Below are 24,065 nucleotides of genomic sequence, written 5' to 3'. Positions count from 1 at the left end.
TAATAAATTAATAAATTTGCTACATGGCACACCTGTATTTTGGGAGTTCCTCCCATTCTTCTCTGCAGATCCTCTCAAGCTCTGTCAGGTTGGATGGGGAGTGTCGCTGCACAGCTATTTTCATGGCCCTCAAGAGATGTTCAATCGGGTTCAAGTCCGGTCTCTGGCTGGGCCACTCAAGGACATTTAGAGAAGACACTCATGCGTTGTGTTGGCTGTGTGCTTAGGGTCGTTGTCCTGTTGGAAGGTGAACCTTCTCCCCAGTCTGATGTTCTGAGCGCTCTGGAGCAGGTTTTCATCAAGAATCTCTCTGTACTTTGCTCCGTTCATCTTTCCCCTCGATCCTGACTAGTCTTCCAGGCACAGAAAAGCATCCCCACAGCATGATGCTGCCACAGCCATGCTTCACCGTAGGGATGGTAATAGGTTTCTTCCATGCGTGATGCTTGGTATTCAGGCCAAGGAGTTCAATATGGGTTTCATCAGACCAGAGACTTGTTTCTCATGGTCTGAGAGTCTTTAGGTGCCTTTTGCCAACTCCAAGCAGGCTGTCATGTGCCTTTTACTTTAGAGTGTCTTCCGTCTAGCCACTCTGCCATAAAGGCCTGATTGGTGGAGTGGTGCAGAGATGGTCGTCCTTCTTGAAGGTTCGCCAATCTCCAAAGAGGAACTCTAGAGCTCTGTCCGAGTGAGAATCGGGTTCTTGGTCACCTCCCTGACCAAGGCCCTTCTCCCCCATTTGCTCAGTTTGGCCAGGCGGCCAGCTCTAGGAAGAGTCTTGGTTGTTCCAAACATGTGTGCAGGTGTGTGCCTTTCCAAATTATGTCCAATCAATTGAATTTACCACAGGTAGACTCCAATCAAGTTGTAGAAACATCTCAAGAATGATCAATGGAAACTAGATGCACCTGAATCCAACTTCAAGTCTCATACCAAAGGGTCTGAATACTTATGTAAATAACAACCTGTTTTCGCTTTGTCATTATGGGGTATTGGGTGTAGATTGATGAGGACTTTTTTATTTATTTAATCCATTTTAGAAAAAGGCTATAACATAACAAAATGTGGAAAAAGTTAAAGGGATGTGAATACTTTCTGAAGGCACTGCGTATATATATATATATATATATATATATATATATATAAAAACACACACACAGTAGAGCTATAGATATCATGAACAAACCAATACATGTTTTCAACTTTTTCTAACTCCTGATTTATTGCTACCTCAATTCTCCATAAACTGTTTTCACAATCATTACAAATTATTTAACTCAGTTTTGACTAAAGTAATCTGACATGAAATAGCGACCCAAACAAAGAACATCGATTTCAAATTTCTTGTCCCTTATTAATTTCTAATTTGGTTGATATTAAAGAAAAGTGGACATTGTATTACATACAATAGGCATACTATACAGTGTTTATCAATTATCTGGTACATTATGTACAATACAAGAAAAGACCATTCCTTCTTATTTGACAGAATTTATAAAATGGCATATTCATATACCAACAACAAAGGCAGTAACTATGTAATAACAGCACAAATATAAATTGTTATTTGTTACATAATGATTGGGAAATAAGATCGTTTTTTTTCTCACAAAAAATTGTGTGTCAGTGGTACCACACAAGGTAAATGAAGAGGATTGTTCTGACAAATTGGCAACACTGCAGGCAAAGCACTAACATGAATCATGTTCACATTTCTTCCAAAAATGGAAAACCAAAAAATCTGCTTCGAAATCATCTTGGATACCAGACAGTGATGCACCTTTTTTTGCACGACAGTTTACCCACATTTTGGTGGAAAATGCATTGAAAGTATATGGAGCGTTACCTTTTTCACTGTGACCGGTGATCAGTTTAACCACCTATTGTTTACCACTACATCACTGATACTAGAGTGGGTGACAGAGAGATAGTAAGGAGCAGGCCAATAACATTGATTTCCTCTGTCTGGAGCACTTACCATCCCAGCCTGTTTGGAGGCTTTCCAGAGTAGGATCAAACTAGTGTATGCGTCCCAAATAGCACCCTTTTCCCTATATAGTGCACTATTTTTGATCAGGGCCCATAAGTAGTGCACTATGTAGAGAATAGGGTGCCATTTGGGATGCATCAAGGGTTCTAATTAAGCACATCATATCAAACTGGCTCATGCCTACGACACACACACAGCTGAAGAGACAATATTGACTCTTAATGTGTCTCTCACACCTGTACCATGCTGTTAGTGGCACTTATACATACAAAATCTTAAACAATCTTTGAACTCTTGAGGGTTGAAAGGTCTATGTGACTTGAAATGCATTTACAATAGTCAACCGTCTTAAAGAAAATGTCACTGTTCATGTGTTGTCTAAAAGTACCTTACTATGATACTAAACACACAATCTGTTATTGTGAATGAAAAACTTTCTAAACCAATTGATAAGGACTAATCCTAAAAGCACACAGATAACGTGCTCAAGATTTGAAGTGCCGTACTCGCTTGCTTCATTTGACTGACAAGTCAGTTAGTAGGCTCACACGGTAGTGGCAGTCCTAAACGAGCAGCCTTCCTTCTTTACACACATTGTTTTATCTACCTCAATACTGGGTAAATAAAGCTACCAAACCAGTTAGACATCCTCGAACTGTGTGTTTTATTATGCTAACCTCACTGTTGAGAGAGGACAAAACTTTACAGCAGGACAGCTCCCCAATTCCTGCAATCTCACTCCAATACTTTTGGTAAAGCATTCTATTAGCTACCAGCTACATAAGCTCAGGAAGCTAAATAGGATTGTTTTGCATTTGTTCCATAAATTGTGCCATTAATAAAGCCCCACCATTTACATAATACTGTATGAAAAACATAATATTTAAAAAATATAAACTGACTAGAGACAGGGCAACTGAAACTAAGATGTGCAGGAATCCTCCAACAGCTCAGTAAACGACAGGCCACTGGAAGAGGTTATTCAGAGGAGGCTAGCAGTCCTTCACCTTGTGCCACTGTTTCTCTCCTGACAGCTACTGAAGGGGTGGACGGTGGTGGGATGGTTTTCAGAGCTGTATCATCTGGGGACTGGCTCCTCAAGCAAAGCTGAGAAAGAGAAAGAGTAATCAGAAGCCATCAACGTATCACTTACATTAGCACTAAAGACAGGCAAGAATATACCATGTTACACAATGCATGCATGTGTACAGTTACATACTATAAGGGGCCTGAGTCTTGTAAAAGGTTTCAGGACAGGTATTGAATTATTTCACTCTTGTATTTTAGATATCGATACACCCACATTTTCATCTTGATTACTTCACTTAGACACAATGCAGTAGGTGTGGTGACACAATAATGTTTCTAATGCCCACACACTGCCATTGTCTACCATGCATTTAGTCATACTGTATCTGGATTAATGTACTACTCATACATTGATAAAATAACAAAACCAAAGGAAGTCAAATGTGGGTGAAATGACCTGTGGGAGGGCACTCTGGCTGCTGTGTTTGCATTTCAGGTCACTACCACATAGCCAGGTCAGAGTTACACTGCAACAGGACTTGGGTCTCTTCCAAAGATTAGAGACGTCTCTCTTACTTACTGACGAGATTTTTAAGTGCAATTTAATCTTTCCTAAATCTGCATCTATTTGTAATGGGAGGGTTGCTTTAGTTTATTCCATGCGTCATTTTAATAGATATTGGTTATGTCACAATTGGCACCCTATTCCCAATATAGTGCAGTACTTTTGATCAAAGCCCATTGGGTTCTGGTCAATAGTAGTGCACTACAAAGGGAATAGGGTGCCATTTGGGAAACCATCATTGTTTTAAAGCAGAGGAATTGCTGGCTTGTCCTCTATTCCTGATGAGGGACCATTCATCACAGGCTGGATAATACATTATCTTATTGAGGTTGGGGAACTATTCACATTACATGAAGATCCATAAACTGCATGCAACAACCTGAAATCAATAATTATGAATGTACAGTGTAAGGTAATAGTGAAATGTGATTAAATTATTACTGGTGTAAATAGAGACATACAACCTAATCAACCCTCTGCCTGGTTTAGTGGACATGGCACAGAGGATGCCTATTATCAGATACACTGGTTTGTTACATTCAGGTTTATAGAAAGAGCTAACCCCAGCTCATCTCCCCAATGACTAACGAGCTAAGCATGACAGGGAGGCAGGCCCCTGTTGTTCATTTTATTGCTTGTGGAGAGCAAGGCACAACTGATTGCCTCAACCACCGTTAATGAGCCTCTGTTACTACAGACCCTGAGGCGATGGAGACACAAAAAGCCAAACATGGGGCTTGGTGTTCACTTCTGATTTGACTGACTGGGAGAAAGCCACGGGAAAATCTGCATTGTGGGGTTAGCTAATTACCAAGCTATTAACAAATAGGCTCTTTCAGACCTTCTGTTCTACAAGGAAAAAACATGGATCTCTGTCAGCCACATCTAAAGAAGCTTGTTTCAAGTTTTACCTTACTTTCATCCCAGTGATTGCTGTTTGACTTCACCACATACAGTATGTGCTACTGGCAATTTCACATAATTTTCTTTAAAAAAAAGGTAGTAGGTAAAATATTACGTTTCACTGCCAGCAGAGTGTTGCCATGACAACATGCCACTGACGTCACCGTGAACGGGTGACTCTCGTCGAGCTGCACTGCCTTCGGTATCCCAGAATCCTCCTCTTTTCTTCCGAGGCGGCCACGGGCCCCCTTTCCCCAGGTATACACCTCCCCTTCTACACCAAGATAGAGAGAACATAATAGTTACATTCTTCAGCACACCCCAGGATTCATGAATCTGCACAATCCTTAACAGACAGCCCTCTCTTCTCCTCCCATCTATCCCATCCCTCTCCTCTCCTCTCCTGACTGCACAATGGCTCTATCTATCCCTGGGAGAGCAGATCTGATCAAAGACAGCCCTGAACAATGAGGTGACTGTGCCTGCCAACTCCCTATGGGACGTCGAGCTGATCATTGACACATTCTGACATGTATTGTGTCATTCTCCACAACTCTACCCTTTGGAAAATGTCTAACAGACCTCTGTTACAACATATTAAGGACCTTAAAGCAGTCGCTGAAAGCACAATTACAAAAGACATTACAGAAACAGATTGGTAGTGTTCAATTAGCTCTTCTAATAAAGTGCGTTATCTAAGTTTACTGAGGACATCACGTTTCTCCAATATTTTATATAAACTGAAAATGTCTGCTTAAAGCATCTTCCCTGATTGCCAATGCCTCTTACTCACCTGATCCAATTGCCAGAGTGAATGCATCCCCACAGGCTGCCATGGTGATGCCCTGAAGGCCCGGCACCGGGTATGGCACACGACTGGTCCGGCGGGAGCTACAGCCCAGCTGACCATGCTGGTTACTGCCAAATGTGAAACACTGACCCTTCTCTGGACACATGGAACAGGGGGATTAAATGTGTGAAGATTGTTATTGTGTATTGTCACAGGACACATAGAAGCACATTCATCCTATAGTAGATAATGGTATTACAATACAGTTACATGTTTTACTGTGTAAGCATGACACAGGGATGTCACGTCCTTGCAGCTTATAGGAACTTTGGGTTTCTAGTTACGATGGGTTCAGGAACTGCATGGTGACATGTCAGGCATACGAGGTGAAGACAAAATATAATTTCACCTGTGACAGCAACAGAGTGGGCTGTTCCAATGTCAATGTAAACAACCTTGTCCACATTCAGAGGTGCTGATTGGACAGGACTGAATAAGTAGACTTCTTCAATCTGGTCACAGGGGGCTGGCTCCTCTGCAGCATTAATCTTATCCAACCCCAGCTTGTTGAACCTAACCAAGCACATTTATAGGAATCGCAATTGTTTTCATGGCAGCACATGTATAGGCTTAAATGTAATTGATAAAGGTGCTGCATTTACACAGGCAGCCTAATTCTGATCTTTTGCCCAATTATTGGCATGCAAAAGATCTGATTGGTCCAAACCCAATTATTGGAAAACTATCAAAAGTGGGCTGCCTGTGTAAACACAGCCATATAAGAAAAATCCAATCTCCTACTCTGGCCATTTAATTAAAGGAAGTTTGAATCGTATCAAAAGGGAAACATTGATAACTTAAAAGTAAAGTAGATCCAGTTGACCTTATCAGCTAAAGTGTGTTTTATACAATATCACACTACAAAATTGTAAGGAGAAAAGTTAAGAAATGCTGTGTCATGTTCTGTAAGAATTAATTGAAGGGGAGTTTCTTGTTCTGTGTTCAAGGCAGATAAATATTCCGTATGGAGTGAGTAAGAGAGAGAGAGGGCAGGAAGTAGCTAAACCACATGTGTCTGGGCAATGCGATCTCTTATTGTGTATAAGAGATCATACAATAAGTTTTGTAGTGATTCCTATGTTGTTGATGTGAAGAATATTTCTTGGTCTATGGTGTGTAATGGCGAGCAACCAGACGCAGCACTTGACACATTCATGAAATTGCTTATCCCAGTTACTAATAAGGATGCACCAATTAAGAAAATGAATGTAAAAACTGTTAAATCCCCATGGATTGATGAGGAATTGAACAATTGTATGGTTGAGAGGGAAGGGGCAAAAGAGATGGCAAATAGGTCTGGCTGTACAACCGATTGGCAAACGTACTGCAAATTGAGGAATCATGTGACTAAAAACTCAATAAAAAGAAGGAAACTACACTATGAAACAAAGATAAATGACAAAGAATGATAGTAAAAAAGTAGCGAAGCACTTTAAATTAAATGGGAAAAAGGCAAACTCCGCATCATTCATTGAATCAGATGGCTCATTCATCACAAAACCCGCTGATATTGCCCACTACTTGATTTTTTTCATTGGCAAGATTAGCAAACTTAGGCATGACATGCCAGCAACAAACGCTGACACTACACATCCAAGTATATATGTGACCAAATTATGAAAGACAAGCATTGTAATTTTGAATTCCGTAAAGTAAGTATGGAAGAGGTGAAAAAAATTGTCTATCAACAATGATAGACAACTTAGGTCTGACAACTTGGGTCTGACAACTTGGATGGAAAATTACAGAGGATAATAGTGGACGATATTGCCACTCCTATTTGGCATATCTTCAATTTAAGCCTACTAGAAAGTGTATGCCCTCGGGTCTGGAGGGAAGCAAAAGCTATTCCCCTACCTAAGAATAGTAAAGCCCCCTTTACTGGCTCAAATAGCCAACCAATCAGCCTGTTACCAACCAAAAAATGGTGTTTGACCAGATACAATGCTATTTTACAATAAACAAATTGACAGACTTTCAGCACACTGATACAAATGACTGGCTGAGGGAAATGGATGATAAAAAGATTGTGTGGCTTGTTTTGTTAGACTTCAGTGCGGCTTTTGACATTATCGATCATAGTCTGTTGCTGGAAAAACGTATGTGTTATGGCTTTACACCCCCTACTATATTGTGGATAAAAAAGTACCTGTCTAACAGAAGACAGAGGGTGTTATTTAATGGAAGCCTCGCCAATAAAATCCAGGTAGAATCAGGAATTCCACAGGGCAGATGTCTAGGCCCCTTTTTTTTTTTACTAACGACGTGCTTTGAGTAAAGCCAGTGTGTCTATGTAGTCGGATGACTCAACACTATACACGTCAGCTACCACAGTGACTGAAATTACTTCAACACTTAACAAAGAGCTGCAGTTAGTTTCAGAATGGGTGGCAAGGAATAAGTTAGTCCTAAACATTTCAAAAACTAAAAGCATTGTATTTGAGACAAATCATTCAAATCATGTAATGAATCAAGTTGAGGAGACTAAACTGCTTGGAGTAACCCTGGATTGTAAACAGTCATGGTCAAAACATATTGATACAACAGTAGCTAGGATGGGGAGAAGTCTGTCTATAATAAAGCGCTGCTCTGCATTCTTAATAACAGCACTATCAACAAGGCAGGTCCTACATGCCCTAGTTTTGTTGCACCTGGACTAGTGTTCAGTCGTGTGGTCAAGTGCCACAAAGAGGGACTTAGGAAAATTGCAATTGGCTTAGAACAAGGCAGCACGGCTGGCCCTTGGATGTACAAAGAGAGCTAACATTAATAATATGCATGTCAATCTGTCCTGGCTCAAAGTGGAGGAGAGATTAACTTCATCACTACTTGTGTTTGTCAGAGGTATTGACATGTTGAATGCACAAGCTGTCTGAACAATCTGCAAGGCGCCGACAGAGATGGCCGCCTCGCTTCGCGTTCCTAGGAAACTATGCAGTATTTAGTTTTTTTATGTATTATTTCTTACATTGTTACCCCAGGAAATCTTAAGTTTCATTACATACAGCCGGGAGGAACTATTAGATATAACAGCAACATCAACTCACCAACATTACGACCAGGAATACGACTTTCCCGAAGTGGATCCTCTGTTTGGTCCACAACCCAGGACAATGGATCGGATCCCAGCCGGCGACCCAAAACAACGCCGCCGCAGAAGGGGCAGACGGAGCGGTCTGGTCAGGTTCCGTAGACGGGCACATCGCGCACCGCTCCCGAGTATACTACTCGCCAATGTCCAGTCTCTTGACAACAAGGTAGACGAAATCCGAGCAAAGGTTGCCTTCCAGAGAGACATTAGAGATTGTAACGTTCTTTGTTTCACGGAAACATGGCTCACTCGGGATACTTTATCAGAGTCGGTACAGCCACCTGGTTTCTTCACGCATCGCGCCGACAGAAACAAACATCTCTCTGGTAAGAAGAAGGGCGGGGTTGTATGCCTTATGACTAACGAGACGTGGTGATCATAACAACATACAGGAACTCAAGTCCTTTTGTTCACCTGAACTAGAATTCCTTACAATCAAATGCCGACCGCATTATCTACCAAGAGAATTCCCTTCGATTATAATCACATTAAACCCCAAGCAGACACATCGACGGCCCTGAAAGAACTTCATTGGACTCTATGTAAACTGGAAACCACATATCCTTAGGCTGCATTTATTATAGCTGGGGGCTAATCTGAAAACAAGGCTCCCTAAATGTTATCAGCATATCGAATGCGCGACCCGGGCTGGCAAAACCCTGGATCATTGTTCTTCTAACTTCCGCGACGCATACAAAGCCCTCCCCCGCCCTACTTTCGGAAAATCTGACCACGACTCCATTTTGTTTCTCCCAGCCTATAGACAGAAACTAAAACAGGAAACGCCCATGCTCAGGTCTGTTCAACGCTGGTCCGACCAATCGGATTCCAAGCTTCAAGATTGCTTCGATCACGTGGACTGAGATATGTTCCGCATAGCGTCGGACAATAACATTGATGAATACGCTGATTTGGTGAGCGAGTTTATTAGCAAGTGCATCGGTGATGTTGCACCCACAGCGACTATTAAAACCTTCCCCAACCAGAAACCTTGGAATGATGGCAGCATTCGCGCAAAACTGAAGGCGCGAACCACGGTTTTAATCAGGGCAAGGCGACCGGAAACATGACCGAATACAAACAGTGTAGCTATTCCCTCCGCAAGGCAATCAAACAAGCTAAGCGTCAATATAGAGACAAAGTAGAGTCACAATTCAATGGCTCAGACACAAGAGGTACAGTGGGGCAAAAAAGTATTTAGTCAGCCACCAATTGTGCAAGTTCTCCCACTTAAAAAGATGAGAGGCCTGTAATTTTCATCATAGGTACACTTCAACTATGACAGACAAAATGAGGGAAAAAAATCCTGAAAATCACATTGTAGGATTTTTAATGAATTTATTTGCAAATTATGGTGGAAAATAAGTATTTGGTCAATAACAAAAGTTTCTCAATACTTTGTTATATACCCTTTGTTGGCAATGACAGAGGTCAAACAATTTCTGTAAGTCTTCACAAGGTATTCACACACTGTTGCTGGTATTTTGGCCCATTCCTCCATGCAGATATACTCTAGAGCAGTGATGTTTTGCGGCTGTTGCTGGGCAACACGGACTTTCAACTCCCTCCAAAGATTTTCTATGTGGTTGAGATCTGGAGACTGGCTAGGCCACTCCAGGACCTTGAAATGCTTCTTACGAAGCCACTCCTTTGTTGCCCGGGCAGTGTGTTTGGGATCATTGTCATGCTGAAAGACCCAGCCACGTTTCATCTTCAATGCCCTTGCTGATGGAAGGAGGTTTTCACTCAAAATCTCACGATACATGGCCCCATTCATTCTTTCCTTTACACGGATCAGTCGTCCTGGTCCCTTTGCAGAAAAACAGCCCCAAAGCATGATGTTTCCACCCCCATGCTTCACAGTAGGTATGGTGTTCTTTGGGTGCAACTCAGCATTCTTTGTACTCCAAACACGACGAGTTGAGTTTTTACCAAAAAGTTATATTTTGGTTTCATCTGACCATATGACATTCTCCCAATCTTCTTCTGGATCATCCAAATGCTCTCCAGCAAACTTCAGACGGGCCTGGACATGTACTGGCTTAAGCAGGGGGACACGTCTGGCACTGCAGGATTTGAGTCCCTGGCGGCGTAGTGTGTTACTGATGGTAGGCTTTGTTACTTTGGTCCCAGCTCTCTGCAGGTCATTCACTAGGTCCCCCCGTGTGGTTCTGGGATTTTTGCTCACCGTTCTTGTGATCATTTTGACCCCACGGGGTGAGATCTTGCGTGGAGCCCCAGATCGAGGGAGATTATCAGTGGTCTTGTATGTCTTCCATTTCCTAATAATTGCTCCCACAGTTGATTTCTTCAAACCAAGCTGCTTACCTATTGCAGATTCAGTCTTCCCAGCCTGGTGCAGGTCTACAATTTTGTTTCTGGTGTCCTTTGACAGCTCTTTGGTCTTGGCCATAGTGGAGTTTGGAGTGTGACTGTTTGAGGTTGTGGACAGGTGTCTTTTATACTGATAACAAGTTCAAACAGGTGCCATTAATACAGGTAACGAGTGGAGGACAGAGGAGCCTCTTAAAGAAGAAGTTACAGGTCTGTGAGAGCCAGAAATCTTGCTTGTTTGTAGGTGACCAAATACTTATTTTCCACCATAATTTGCAAATAAATTCATAAAAAATCCTACAATGTGATTTTCTGGATTTTTTTTCTCTTTTTGTCTGTCATAGTTGAAGTGTACCTATGATGAAAATTACAGGCCTCATCTTTTTAAGTGGGAGAACTTGCACAATTGGTGGCTGACTAAATACTTTTTTGCCCCACTGTATGTGGCAGGGTCTACAGTCAATCACAGACTACAAAAAGAAAACTAGCACCATCGCGGACCACGATGTCTTGCTCCCAGACAAACTAAACAACTTCTTTGCTCGCTTTGAGGACAAAACAGTGCCACTGACACGGCCCGCTACCAAAACCTGCGGGCCCTCCTTAACTGTAGCCAATGTGAATAAAACATTTAAAACGTGCCGGCCCAGACGGCATCACCAGCCACATCCTCAGAGCATGCACAGACCAGCTGGCTGCTGGTGTGTTTACGGACATATTCAATCAATCCTTATCCCAGTCTGCTGTTCCCACATGCTTCAAGAGGGCCACCATTGTTCCTGTTCCCAAGAAAGCTAAGGTAACTGAGCTAAATGACTATCGCCCCGTAGCACTCACTTCCGTCATCATGAAGTGCTTTGAGAGACTAGTCAAGGACCATATCACCTCCACCCTACCTGACACCCTAGACCCACTCCAATTTGCTTACCGCCCCAATAGGTCCACAGACCACGCAATCACACTGCCCTAACCCATCTGGACAAGAGGAATACCTATGTAAGAATGCTGTTCATCGACTACAGCTCAGCATTTAACACCATAGTACCCTCTAAACTCGTCAATAAGTCTCGACCCCGCCCTGTGCAACTGGGTCCTGGACTTCCTGACGGGCCGCCCCCAGGTGGTGAGGGTTGGAAACAACATCTCCACCCCGCTGATCCTCAACACTGGGGCCCCACAAGGGTGCGTTCTCAGCCCTCTCCTGTACTCCCTGTTCACCCATGACTGTGTGGCCATGCAGGCCTCCAACTCAATCATCAAGTTTGCAGACAACACTACAGTGGTAGGCTTGATTACCAACAACGACGAGATGGTCTACAGGGAGGTGAGAGCCCTCGGAGTGTAGTGTCAGGAAAATAACCTCACACTCAATGTCAACAAAACAAAGGAGATGATCGTGGACTTCAGGAAACAGCAGAGGGAGCAGCCCCCTATCCACATCGATGGGACAGTAATGGAGAAGGTGGAAAGTTAAGTTCCTCGGCGTACACATCACGAACAAACTGAAATGGTTCACCCACACAGACAGCGTGGTGAAGAAGGTGCAGCAGCGCCTCTTCAACCTCAGGAGGCTGAAGAAATTCAGCTTGTCACCAAAAACTCAAACTTTTACAGATGCACAATCGAGAGCATCCTGTCGGGCTGTATCACCACTTGGTATGGCAACTGCTCTGCCCACAACCGTAAGGCTCTCCAGAGGGTAGTGAGGTCTGCACAATGCATCACCGGGGGCAAACTACCTGCCCTCCAGGAGACCTGCACCACCCGATGTCAAAGGACGGACAAAAAGATCATCAAGGACAACCACCCGAGCCACTGCCTGTTCACCCCGCTATCATCCAGAAGGTGAGGTCATCTCTAGCCACTTTAATAATTAAAAATTGGATGTAATAAATGTATCACTAGCCACTTTAAATAATGTTTACATACCCTACATTAGTCATCTCATATGTACACTGTATATACTGTACTTGATACCATCTACTGCATCTTGCCTATGGTGTTCGGCCATCGCTCATCCATATATTTTTATGTACATATTCCTTTACACTTGTGTGTATAAGGTAATTGTTATGAAATTGTTAGATATTACTGCATGAAGCACAAGCATTTCGCTACACTCGCATTGTCACGATCGTCGTAGTGAGGAGACCAAGGCGCAGCGTAATGATAATAAATCTTCTTTTTAATAACGAAGAAGACTGAACAAACTATACAAAATAACAAAACGAACGTGAACGCTAAATGACACGAGTGCAGACATGCAACATCATAGACAATAACCCACAAACCAAATTGGAAAATGGCAACCTAAATAGGATCCCCAATCAGAGACAACGATAAACAGCTGCCTCTGATTGGGAACCAATCTAGGCCACCATAGACCTACATATGCCTAGACTAAACACACCTAGACATACAAAAACCCTAGACAATACAAAACAGTCATATCCACCCTCATCACACCCTGACCAAAATAATACAGAAAACATAGAATATTAAGGTCAGGGCGTGACACGCATTAACATCTGCTAACCATGTGTATGTGATTTTTTTTTTTTATTGATCTGAACTAATAGCCCCCAGCTCGGACACCCATGCATACCCCACAAACCATGTCAGAGGTCTCTTCACAGTTCCCAAGTCCAGAACAGACTATGGGAGGCGCACAGTACTACATAAAGCCAAGACTACATGGAACTCTATTCCACATCAAGTAACTTGTGCCAGTAGTAAAATTCGATTTTTAAAAAACAGTTTAAAATACACCTTATGGAACAGTGGGGACTGTGAAGCAACACAAACACATGCATACAAAACACACGATAACATACGCATTATACACACCGATTTTGTGTTGTAGATATGTGTTAGTAGAGTAGAAGCTTGAGGGAACTCACTTAATATGTTGTGAGATCTGTTATGAATATATGTGTAATGAATACTCTGAGAAAAAGGTGTGGATTCACGCACAGAAGATGTTTATTAAGCCTTCGCAGAAGGCAGGAATCGTGGTCGCAGGCAATGGTCAAACACAGGTAGGCAAACAATACCTCAACCATACAAACAGAAAGAACTGAAGAAAATAGGGAGCTGATGAGACCAGGTGAGAAACGAACACCGGTGAAAACAATGAAAGACAGGGCTACGTTCCAGAATACAAAGAAAAAACACAAGGTTGACTAAGAAAAGAAAAGCAGAACCTTACCTGGTAAGGGCAGTGATGGGAGCGGCCGTAGAACTGAAGTTCCGAATGAACCGGCGATAGAAGTTGGAGAACCCAATGAAACGTTGGAGTTCCTTAACGGTGGTGGGTTTGGGCCAGTTACTGACGGCGGTGACCTTGTTCTCATCCATGCTGACCCTTCCAGGTGTCAGTACAAAGCCGAGGATGTTTACAGGGGTTACATGGAAGGCACTCTTGTCTTCACATAAAGGTTATGTTCAAGGAGCCTTTTGCACATGCTGTATATGTGTTCCTTCAGGTAGTAAATCAGGATGTCATCAATGTAGACGATGAGAAAGCGGTTGATCGTATCCTGGAAAACCTTGTTCATAAAGGATTGGAAGATGGCGGGGGCGTTCGTAAGGCCGTAGAGCACGACCAGGTATTCGTAGTGCCCTCTAGCGGTGATAAAGGTCGTCTTCCAGTCGTCGCCTTCACGTATACGGACAGGGTTATATGCACTTCGCAGGTCAACTTGTTCAAGGGTCGCTGGGATCAGAGGAAGAGGGAAACGGTTCTTGACCGTGCGTCATTCAGGGAACTATAATCAATACACGGATGGAGACCACCGTCCTTTTTTCCAACGAAGAAGAAGCTGGATGCAGCCGGGGAAGAAGGACGAATGAAACCGTTTGAGTGATTCATCAATGTAGTTCTCCGTTGCCTCATCAGATAGGGGGTAAACACGGCCCTTCGGTGGGGACACTCCAGGGAGTAAGTCAATAGCACAGTCTCCTGGGCGATGTGGTGGCAGAGTGGAGGCCTTGATTTTGCTGAAGACATTGCTGTACTGGGCGTATTCAGATGGTATGGTGGGTGGCACTGCCAAGGCAGAGTCCTCAATGGTGATGGCTCTGCAGGGTAGGCGGAGACAACTGGAGAAGCAGGTAAAAGACCAGGACAGTAGTTCAACTTGTTGCCACGAGATGGCAGGGTCGTGACGACAAAGCCAGGGGTGTCCGAGGATGAGTGGCTGTTTGGGGGATGAGAGTGCCATGAGTTGAATGGTTTCGGTGTGGAGGGTGACGCTCTGTGTCAGGTGCGTGATGAAGCCTGTGCCCAATGGCTCCCCGTCCAGGGTGTTAATCCTTAAGGGAGGGGTGACAGGTGTTAGATCAATGTCAAGCTCTTGTACTAGCTGGTGATCGATAAAATGGCCCAACTGCATGGGCTCAACTGCATGGGCTCTGGAAGACTCGGACGGGATGACGGAATCATGGAAAGAGAAGATTTCGGGTTTCTGGGTGGTAGAGTTCTTCGGCGGTCGGCGATGAGGTGGTCGATAGAGATACGAATATATTGATTTAAATCCTGAAGGTCACCTCTACAGGCCAGTTCCACCTGATGTTACCTGTTGAGCCCTCTTCGGTAGACAGTAAGTAAAGCAGCCTCATTACATCCACTCGTTGCAGCCATGGTGCGGAACTCGAGGACATACTCGGCAGCTGAATTGCGTCCTTGTTGAAGTTCTATGAGGAGGTCTCTTATAGGACGACCGGAGGGAGAGTGATTGAATACCTCTTTGAAGGTGTGGAAATGGGTCTCGGATCCGAGTTCTGTGCTGTTGGCAGTCCATATGGCCGTGGCCCAATCCAAGGCTTTGCCTGTGAGTAGAGACAACAAAATCCACCCTGCTCTTGTCGGTGGCGAAGTTAGTGGGGTTGTGCTCAATGTATTTTCTGCATTGCATCAGAAATCCCGGACATTTCCCAGGTGAACCGTCATATTTTCCAGGCATGGGTATGAACGAAGGAGGGCTATGGGTTACGATACCTGGCGTCGGAGGTGTAGGGATAGGCTGGAAGAGAAGATGGAACATTTCCTCCATAAGCTCCTCTTGCTGGGTTAGGCGCCGCTGTAGCTCCGCTGAATCCATTCCATATTTAGGTGAGGTATTCTGTAATGAATACTCAGGGAGAAAAAGGTGCAGATTCACACACAGAAGATGTTTATTAAGCCTTCGCAGAAGGCAGGAATCGTGGTCGCAGGCACTGGTCAAACAGGTAGGCAGTCAAAAACAAACAATACCTCACAACCATACAAACAGAAATAACTGAAGTAAATAGGGAGTTGAGACCAGGTGAGAAACGAACACAGTTGAAAACAATGAACAAAAATGAAAGACAGGGCTACGTTCCAAAACACAAAGAAACAGGGCTATGTTCAAGAACACAAAGAAAAAGAATACAAGGTTGACTAAAAAAAGAAAAGCAGAACCTTACAGTATGTCATGTTTTTAAAATGTATAACTGCCTTAATTTTGCTGGACCCCAGGAAGAGTAGCTGATGTGGATCCATAATAAATACAAATACACTTCCCTGCTATAGCACTCAGACCTGGATTCAAATACTATTTGAAATCTTTCAAATACTATGAGCGTTCGCTTTATCCTGTCTGTAGTGGCAGATAGGCAAGGTTTTCAGTTTTGAGAATATTATATTGCTCCATTAAACCAGGCAAACTCAATCAAGCACAGATCAAGTATTTTAAATTATTTTAAATAGTATTTGAACCCAGGTCTGATAGCACTGTGCTCATTCTCCTTACCCTTGCTGTAATAGAACCCTGCTTCCTGCCCACAAGGATTTCTGGTGGATGGGTTAACTATCAGAGAGTGTTTGTCACTGTAAGATAATGCTGCCTCACTGGATATTGGCCCAGAAGATAATGTCATACACCACCTCTATACATCCATGCATTAGTTTAACACAACAAAGCATGTACATGAAGAGCTACAGTATGTCAGTGCTTAAGCAAGCAGGGTGTTGGTGCAGTGGAAATCAAGGGCATGTTTCACCTTTAATGTGAGCTCTGCTTTTTAGTGAGTTGTTAATGAAAAGGATCACTCACATTAATAGTAACCTTTGTGGAATGCCTGTGCAATTTCACAGCACTTTCATGCAAATGACTGATCATGTTAATTATGTTGTTAGTAGTCTATAAAAGAAGGTAACTTTACCTGTTGCTGCCACAGGCCAGAATGCTGTTCTGGGTGCTGATAACCATGGAGCAATCCACTCCACACAGCACTCTGTGGGCCTCAAACTTCCCTGGCACACACACCTGCTGGGGAGAGTTGTGGGAGTCCTGGGTGCCCAGCCCCAGGCGACCTGCCAGAGGGGGAAGAAAGAAGAACATTCTGTTAGAATGCCAAGCTCTCCCACAGACACTGCTGACATAAACCAAGAAACACAGAGAGACTGATGACCCCAAAAATAAACTTGCTCATTTACCATTGTCTCCTCTTCCCCAGGAGAATACTTCTCTGTCATTGGTCACAGCAAGCACATGGGAAGCACCACATGACACCTGGACCAGCTCGTATCCGAGTAAGGCCTCTACAATCTTGGGCTGGGCATTAATACATACAGAGAAATAATATAACGTTTTTTCACCGGAACGACTGACCACAATAATGTTTATAACAAACCTCAAAATCATTGACATTTACCTGTGTTACGTCATTAAAATTTCCATGTCCGAGACAGCCATTGCTTCCACTTCCAAATGTCATAATAATACCTCGGTCTGCAAATTGAAAATAAATAGAGGAGATTATAGGTATGATGAGTTGATGGGTGTGGTTATATCACAGTGTGGGCCAACCGTGTGAGTTTTAATCCCTAACAAGGGAATGCTAACTTGCTCCACCACGGTGATAAATGGTGATGAGGGAGCAGGAAATAGAGCTTGGGCTCAGAGGTTCTTTAATCCTGTGTCATCTGCTTTTGATATTAGACTAATGACAGCTCCCTCAAGACTATGACTAATGGTGTATCCCGGTTGGAGAAAGTGTACCTCCTAAACGCCAAGCCAGCAGTGTGGTGATTGCATTCTGTAGGGGAGAACAAACACTGATGAATGTTCTCTTGTCAGAAGTGCAGTGAAAGAGGTGATTACATCCACACGTTCAAATGCAGCTTCCATTCCTATGCTGCTCCAGTGCTTTATGATAGTACTATACTGCAGTGTGTGTGTGTGTGTGTCAGAGTGTGTGCTTAGCAGCAAAAACACACAGTGAATAAATATTGATTTCCTATAGTGAAGCTCCCCTACTGAGGCTGACCTGACACAGATGCTGTTGTCCCCAGCAGGAAACACAATGAGAGATGGTGTGCATCACAAATGGCACCATATTCTCTATTTATAAACTGGGTGGTTAGAGCCCTGACTGCTGATTGGCTGACAGCCATGTTATATACCACGGATATGACAAAACATTTATTTTTACTGCTCTAATTACATTGATAACCAGTTTATAAGAGCAATAAGGCACCTCTGGGGTTTGTGGTATATGGCCAATATATAGCTAAGGGCTCCGCGATGCATTGTGCCTAAGAACAGCCCTTAGCCGTGGTATATTGGTCGTATACCACACCCCCTTGTGCCTTATTGCTTAAATAGTGCACTACTTTTGACCAGAGCCCTCCAAATTTGGGCACTATATATGGAATAGGGTGCCATTTGAGACATTATTATGGCCTGTACCCGTCATACAGGTGGTGAAGAGATCCCCACAGGACACAGACTTGATGGTGACTCCAGACTGGCCCTCCAGGAAGCGAGAGATGAACTGTGGCTGCATCTGTTCTACTGCACCAGGCAGAGTGGGCTCACCAGATCCTACTGACGGAGCCTGGCACAGCACCATTAGGACGTGGTTAGGAAATGTGTGAATACTGGTGATATTAAAGACTATCCAGATAAGACTCTCATATTGTTTTGAAAACAAATCCTTTATCTTATCATCCTTTAACCATTCTAATGCATAATCTGAAGATATTAAAGAGGCAGCTAGTAGCTTGTTGGTTAAGGAAAATATTGATATATGAAGCCATAACTGAGGTTGGCAAGCCTCATTCAGACAGAGAAGGGATAAGGGGATCAAGAAACCCAATCTGACCTCCCAGGTGATGAGTCGGCCTGACTTGGTGACGCCCATCTTCTGTGTGCGTCCCAGGGCCACCTGCAGCACCTCTGTGTTGAGCATGGGTAGACGCAGAGGCGCAGAGATGCCACTGCCCCATGTGTACACTGATGACAGGGGGAAGGAGTGCAACTTTCCTGTTCCCATCCGTCCATCTAGTACAGGACAGAACATTATACCAAAGGTGTTAATTATTACAGAACTGGTTCAATCATGGATGTGGGTGGAATGTCACTGACCTCTGAAGGACCTTGTGCCAGTCATTCGCCCTCCTTGTCTACCATGACCCCCTGACTGTACGGTGGACAGTGGTTTCTCAATTCTGGACCAGAAATCAAAATGTCTTTTGAATATTGTATACATACATTTCCATCAATGGTAATGTACATGTACAGTTGGAGTCGGAAGTTTACATACACTTAGGTTGGAATCATTAATGACCATCCTTCTGTTTGGAGGAAAAAGGGGGAGGCTTGCAAGCCAAAGAATACCATCCCAACCGTGAAGCACAGGGGTGGCAGCATCATGTTGTGGGGGTGCTTTGCTGCAGGAGGGTCTGGTGCACTTCACAAAATTGATGGCATCATGAGGCAGGAAAATTATGTGGATATATTGAAGCAACATCTCAAGACATCAGTCAGGAAGTTAAAGCTTGGTCGCAAATGGGTCTTCCAAATGGACAATGACCACAGGAATACTTCCAAAGTTGTGGAAAAATGGCTTAAGGACAACAAAGTCAAGTTATTGGAGTGGCCATCACAAAGCCGACCTCAATTCTATAGAAAACTTGTGGGCAGATCTGAAAAAGCGTGTGCGAGCAAAGAGGCCTACAAATCTGACTCAGTTACACCAGCTCTGTCAGGAGGAATGGGCCAAAATTCACCCAATTTATTGTGGGAAGCTTGTGGAAGGCTACTCGAAACATTTGACCCAAGTTAAACAATTTAAAGGCAATGCTACCAAATACTAATTGAGTGTATATAAACTTCTGACCCACTGGGAATGTGATGAAAGAAATAAAAGCTGAAAGAAATCATTCTCTCTACTATTATTCTGACATTTCACATTCTTAAAATTAAGTAGTGATCCTATCTGACCTAAAACAGGGAATTTTACTGGGATTAAATGTCAGGAATTGTGGAAAACTGAGTTTAAATGTATTTGGCTAAGGTGTATGTAAACTTCTGACTTCAACTGTATGTATACATTAGATAAATGTTGTTTTCTTATGATGAGTCTGGTGACTAGAATCTTCAGGCTTTGGTTGTGTCCAAAATGGCACCCTATTCCCTATATAGTGAAATGTATAGGGAATAGTGTTCCATTTGGGATACAGATTTTTGTGGCATTCATTACCTGCGCATTTTGACGTTGCCTATATCAGTGTAGAGGTTTAGCAGGGGTCTGATGCAAACAGGGTGGGCCATGATCTCATTGAGCTGTGGGCGTTTGGACGGGTCCAGATTGAGCATGTTCATGATGAGCTGCCTGAGTTCTGTACTGTACCGGTCTGAGATTGGGGCAAAGGTACCGCTCATGATCTTCAACACTAGGGCAGGTAGGTTCTGTAAAAGAATGAAGAGTGAGTAAGCCCAAGGAGAGGAGTTACATTTTCAAACTATGCTAATGTGTTGATTTTTTATGGGTTTACTTTTGGACCAGTAAACTTAGGCATCATCCCACAAATTGGAATACATTTTGCATGGAGATAGAAAGATAAAAGCTTCAAAGTAATGTGAGATATGATTAACTTGCAATGCTATTTCTGGATCTATTGACACATAATTCCAAAGTGCAAAAACAGGTTATGAAATTGGAATGACAATGTATGAAGTGTATTTGAAAAGAATGTTAAGTGTATTTGAAAAGAATGTGTACAGCAGCCTCGAAAGCTCTCTTGAGGCTGGCTAGCTCATATAGAACACAGCCCAGGGCCCAGATATCACTCTTCTGGTTGTAGGGCTTCCCCTCACACAGCTCCGGAGAGATGTAGCATGGGGTCCCCACCACCTGAATGGAAATAAAACAAAAACAAAAGATAAACTCTACTGCCAGTGCTGCCTATGACTATGCATTTCATCAGGTGACCAATGCTACGTCATGTCCACTCACAGTGTAGGCTTTGCTCTTGCTGACTAGGATTTTGGAGATTCCAAAGTCGCCTATTTTGACGATCATTTGATGCTTGTCAAGCAGAATGTTCTGGGTCTTCAGGTCGCGGTGTAGGATGAGCTTGTTGTGCACGTGATACAGGGCCAGCAGAATTTGGACAAAGAAGTGCAGGATGGTGTCCTCATCCAGCAGGGAGTTACAGCGCTTCTGAATGTAGTCAGCTAGGGTTCCACCTACAGTAAGAAAGCAGGAAAATAATACAGCTACAGTAGAATAGATCATGCTCTCAGGCCACCCAGAGTTTTGTAACATAATGCAGTGCCCTTTATCATATATCTCCTGAAGCGCTACAACAGGGACTGACATCTGATGAGACTGAATAAGATCTCATGGGGAACGTCTGACAAGCAAAACATATTTGACACCCTATGTTACAGTGTCAGACTTTCTATGTACCTGTTACGGATACAGGTATCCTGTGTGTGTGTGTATCCTGTGTGTTTCTTTTCTCTCATTCTCCCCTCACAGGTGGCAATCATCATTCCCCAATCAGTCACCAATCAGAAGACACACCTCCTCCTGTTTCCATTACCCAATCACATCCCCTTTCCCTTGGTTTAAAAACCCATTCAGTTGTTTTCTCTAGAGCTCAATCTCTCTGTCATGCAATCTCTCTGTAGAGCTCTTGTGTTTGCAACTACATGTCACTTTGTCCGTTACCCTGTGAGTTTTGGTTATGGTGTTTGACTGTTTGTTTGATGGTGGGAAAGGGGGTACCAAGATAAGTTGCCCATGGGCGTACACTACCCGTAGGTAAACTTTGTCTAAATACACTAGTTAGAACTGGGCGGACCACCCTCTGTATTTTTGGTTAGTTAGCTAGCTGTTGTTGAAGCAGGTAGACTAGCTTAGGGGTGTTTTTGAATGCTTATTTCTTTCCTTGGGTCCAGCTCAGCCCCTTTTCCCGCTCCCCATTACCGTGTGTTTACAAATAAACCATGAGTGTTTGACGGTAGATTTTAAGTTGTCTGTGGTTATTTGTTCTCGCTGTTACTTTTTCACTGTTATAATTTGCATGAGTTATGTTACAGGTCTCGTTGCCATCCCCCCTAGACTGTAGAGCCAAAGGGATTTGTAACAGTACCTTATGTGATAAGGGGAGGTAATGTGATAGTACCTGGTGCATATTCCATAGCAATCATCAGAGCCTTGTCCTCCAGGAAGTTCTCATAGTACTCTATGATGTTAGGGTGGTTGAGCAGCTTCAGCACCTGGCACTCGTTCTGGGCAGCAAGGCGTTCATCACGGGACATCTGCTCTACTGGGATCTCCTTCAGGATCACAAAAGCCCCATCACTGCGCCGGCGACACAGGTGCACTATCCTGTAACACATGACATGGGAAAGTGGAGAATGAGTAGTGTGGGGAAGAGTTGGAAATGTGCATTCTGGTGTAGGCTATCCCCTTACAGTGGGCATATTTGCTTGTACACTTTTGAACATTATTGCCACTGATATTGGTGCTATGTAACGCATGTGGGCATTAGAAAAACATCTTAGAACTAGAGTTTTACCATTTATATAATGGGCAAATAACATAACACATTACATTTATGACTAAAAAGTCAACACAGTAGCTTTGCACTCATCGTGTACTAGTATGAAACTATTTTGATTAGGGCGACCATAGAAGTAGAATGAGCGCTTAATTCTAATTGTATGAAGGCGGGCCTTTTAATAACAGATGCGCGCGCCGTTCCGGTACTTTACATGCGTTCTGTATTTTGGCAAATAGACAAGCTGCGAAGTTTTTAACTTTAACTTAAGTTTGACAGTAAGATAAATAAAACGTCACAAAAAAGTATAAATAAGGCTACCGTGCCTTAGCGATGTAGTTTCATCAAGAAGTTCAAAGTTAATAACTTTTGGTTTACCCAAAAGCTCCTCTTCCGACCACTTTGATTTTCTCATACTTCTCCATCTCCTCTGCTCAAGGCTGTAAAAAAAAAAATCTAAAGTCGTCTCCAGGCAACACTTCCCCTGCTCCTACAGGGAAGAACTTGGGACAAAAAGCACGCGGATCTGAAAGCAAGCTTCTTCTGTTTTCCTTGGGCAATTTAATGGTTACTCAAAGGCTTTTTTGTTGTAGGGTATTATTGAATGCTCATTCAAATCATTTTACTAAATTAGATTTTGTCGTCAGTAATACTGTGTGTGTGTGTGTAAATGTGAGGGTTAATCTCCACACTATCTCTCCTGTTCTAGGTACGACTGCAGGTAACAGTGTCTAGACGGCATGTAATTATGGAGTGCCTTCCCCTCGGCTGAGATAAGCAGGCAGCTGCCAAGCTTGGCTCCTGTTCTTTCTGCTTCCATCTCTGCTCTAATGCGGGCAATAACAAACGCCTTGTCAGGTCTGTAATACATTGGCAAAACATCACTGCCTTCATCATTTGAAGCAGCCCATTTTCTGCTTATTCTCAGATACATCTTCCAACACCACATGCTGATCTAGACTATACATTACTGTACCTTGGTACTGGTGAAGATCATTGTAAACCTTTTACACCGTTTACACTGTTTGTTGACCTTAAAGCCCTTAGTGTGCACCTGAGTGGGAAGATAAGAATAGCTGAAACTGCTTGACTGGTTGTAAACCAATCTGTGGAGATCATCACATTTAAGACACCTCCAAAAAGTGCCAGGAATCAATGGGTGGAAGCCAGAGTCACATCACATCAAAAATATGTTACTAGATGTGGAAACTAGAGAGGGGGTTAAGTTCTAAATGGCACCCTATTCCCTATATAGTGTTCTACTTTTGACCAGGGGCCATAGCTCTGGACAAAAGCAGTGCAGTATGTAGGGTATAGGGTGCCATTTAGGACTCAGTCTGTGCCGGCCTCGTTGGTGGTTCAGTTCTATAATGAGGTTGACTTGCTGACCCAGACAATGTGTGATTTATCTACTTTATCTACAGCTTTGTCTACATGATAGAGGTGCAGGGCTCTTATCTGCCGTGTTCATGGTGGTGTAAC

General features: G+C 43.2%; 1 protein-coding gene across 1 annotated transcript; it reads right to left on the bottom strand.

Annotated features, from left to right (window-relative positions):
* Positions 1-1,475: 1,475 nt before the first annotated feature.
* Positions 1,476-23,038, bottom strand: nek8 (NIMA-related kinase 8). The gene is made up of 15 exons (XM_071357330.1): positions 22,962-23,038; positions 22,206-22,411; positions 21,029-21,261; positions 20,795-20,926; positions 20,273-20,481; positions 19,156-19,238; positions 18,893-19,071; positions 18,478-18,625; positions 17,441-17,517; positions 17,223-17,340; positions 16,949-17,099; positions 5,687-5,850; positions 5,281-5,433; positions 4,603-4,761; positions 1,476-3,097 (listed from the first exon to the last, which is right to left on the bottom strand). Exons 1-15 carry the CDS (start codon positions 23,006-23,008, stop codon positions 3,069-3,071), a joined length of 2,088 nt encoding a protein of 695 aa, XP_071213431.1. The 5' UTR covers positions 23,009-23,038; the 3' UTR covers positions 1,476-3,068.
* Positions 23,039-24,065: the final 1,027 nt, after the last annotated feature.

The sequence above is a fragment of the Salvelinus alpinus genome, chromosome 21 (genome assembly GCF_045679555.1).
Source record: "Salvelinus alpinus chromosome 21, SLU_Salpinus.1, whole genome shotgun sequence".
Taxonomy (NCBI): domain Eukaryota; kingdom Metazoa; phylum Chordata; class Actinopteri; order Salmoniformes; family Salmonidae; genus Salvelinus; species Salvelinus alpinus.
Note: the sequence above shows the minus strand (reverse complement) of the source record. Positions and strands in the feature narration are given on the sequence as shown.

Bases quoted from the DNA above. Each gene is read 5' to 3' on its own strand.
- nek8 (XM_071357330.1), bottom strand. From the start codon at position 23,008: ATGGAGAAGTATGAGAAAATCAAAGTGGTCGGAAGAGGAGCTTTTGG. The intron at 18,626-18,892 runs GTCAGATTGGGT...GTGCTGTGCCAG, and splicing joins GCCGACTCATCACCTGGGAG to GCTCCGTCAGTAGGATCTGG. The intron at 4,762-5,280 runs GTGAGTAAGAGG...ATCTTGGTGTAG, and splicing joins CACTCTGGCAATTGGATCAG to AAGGGGAGGTGTATACCTGG.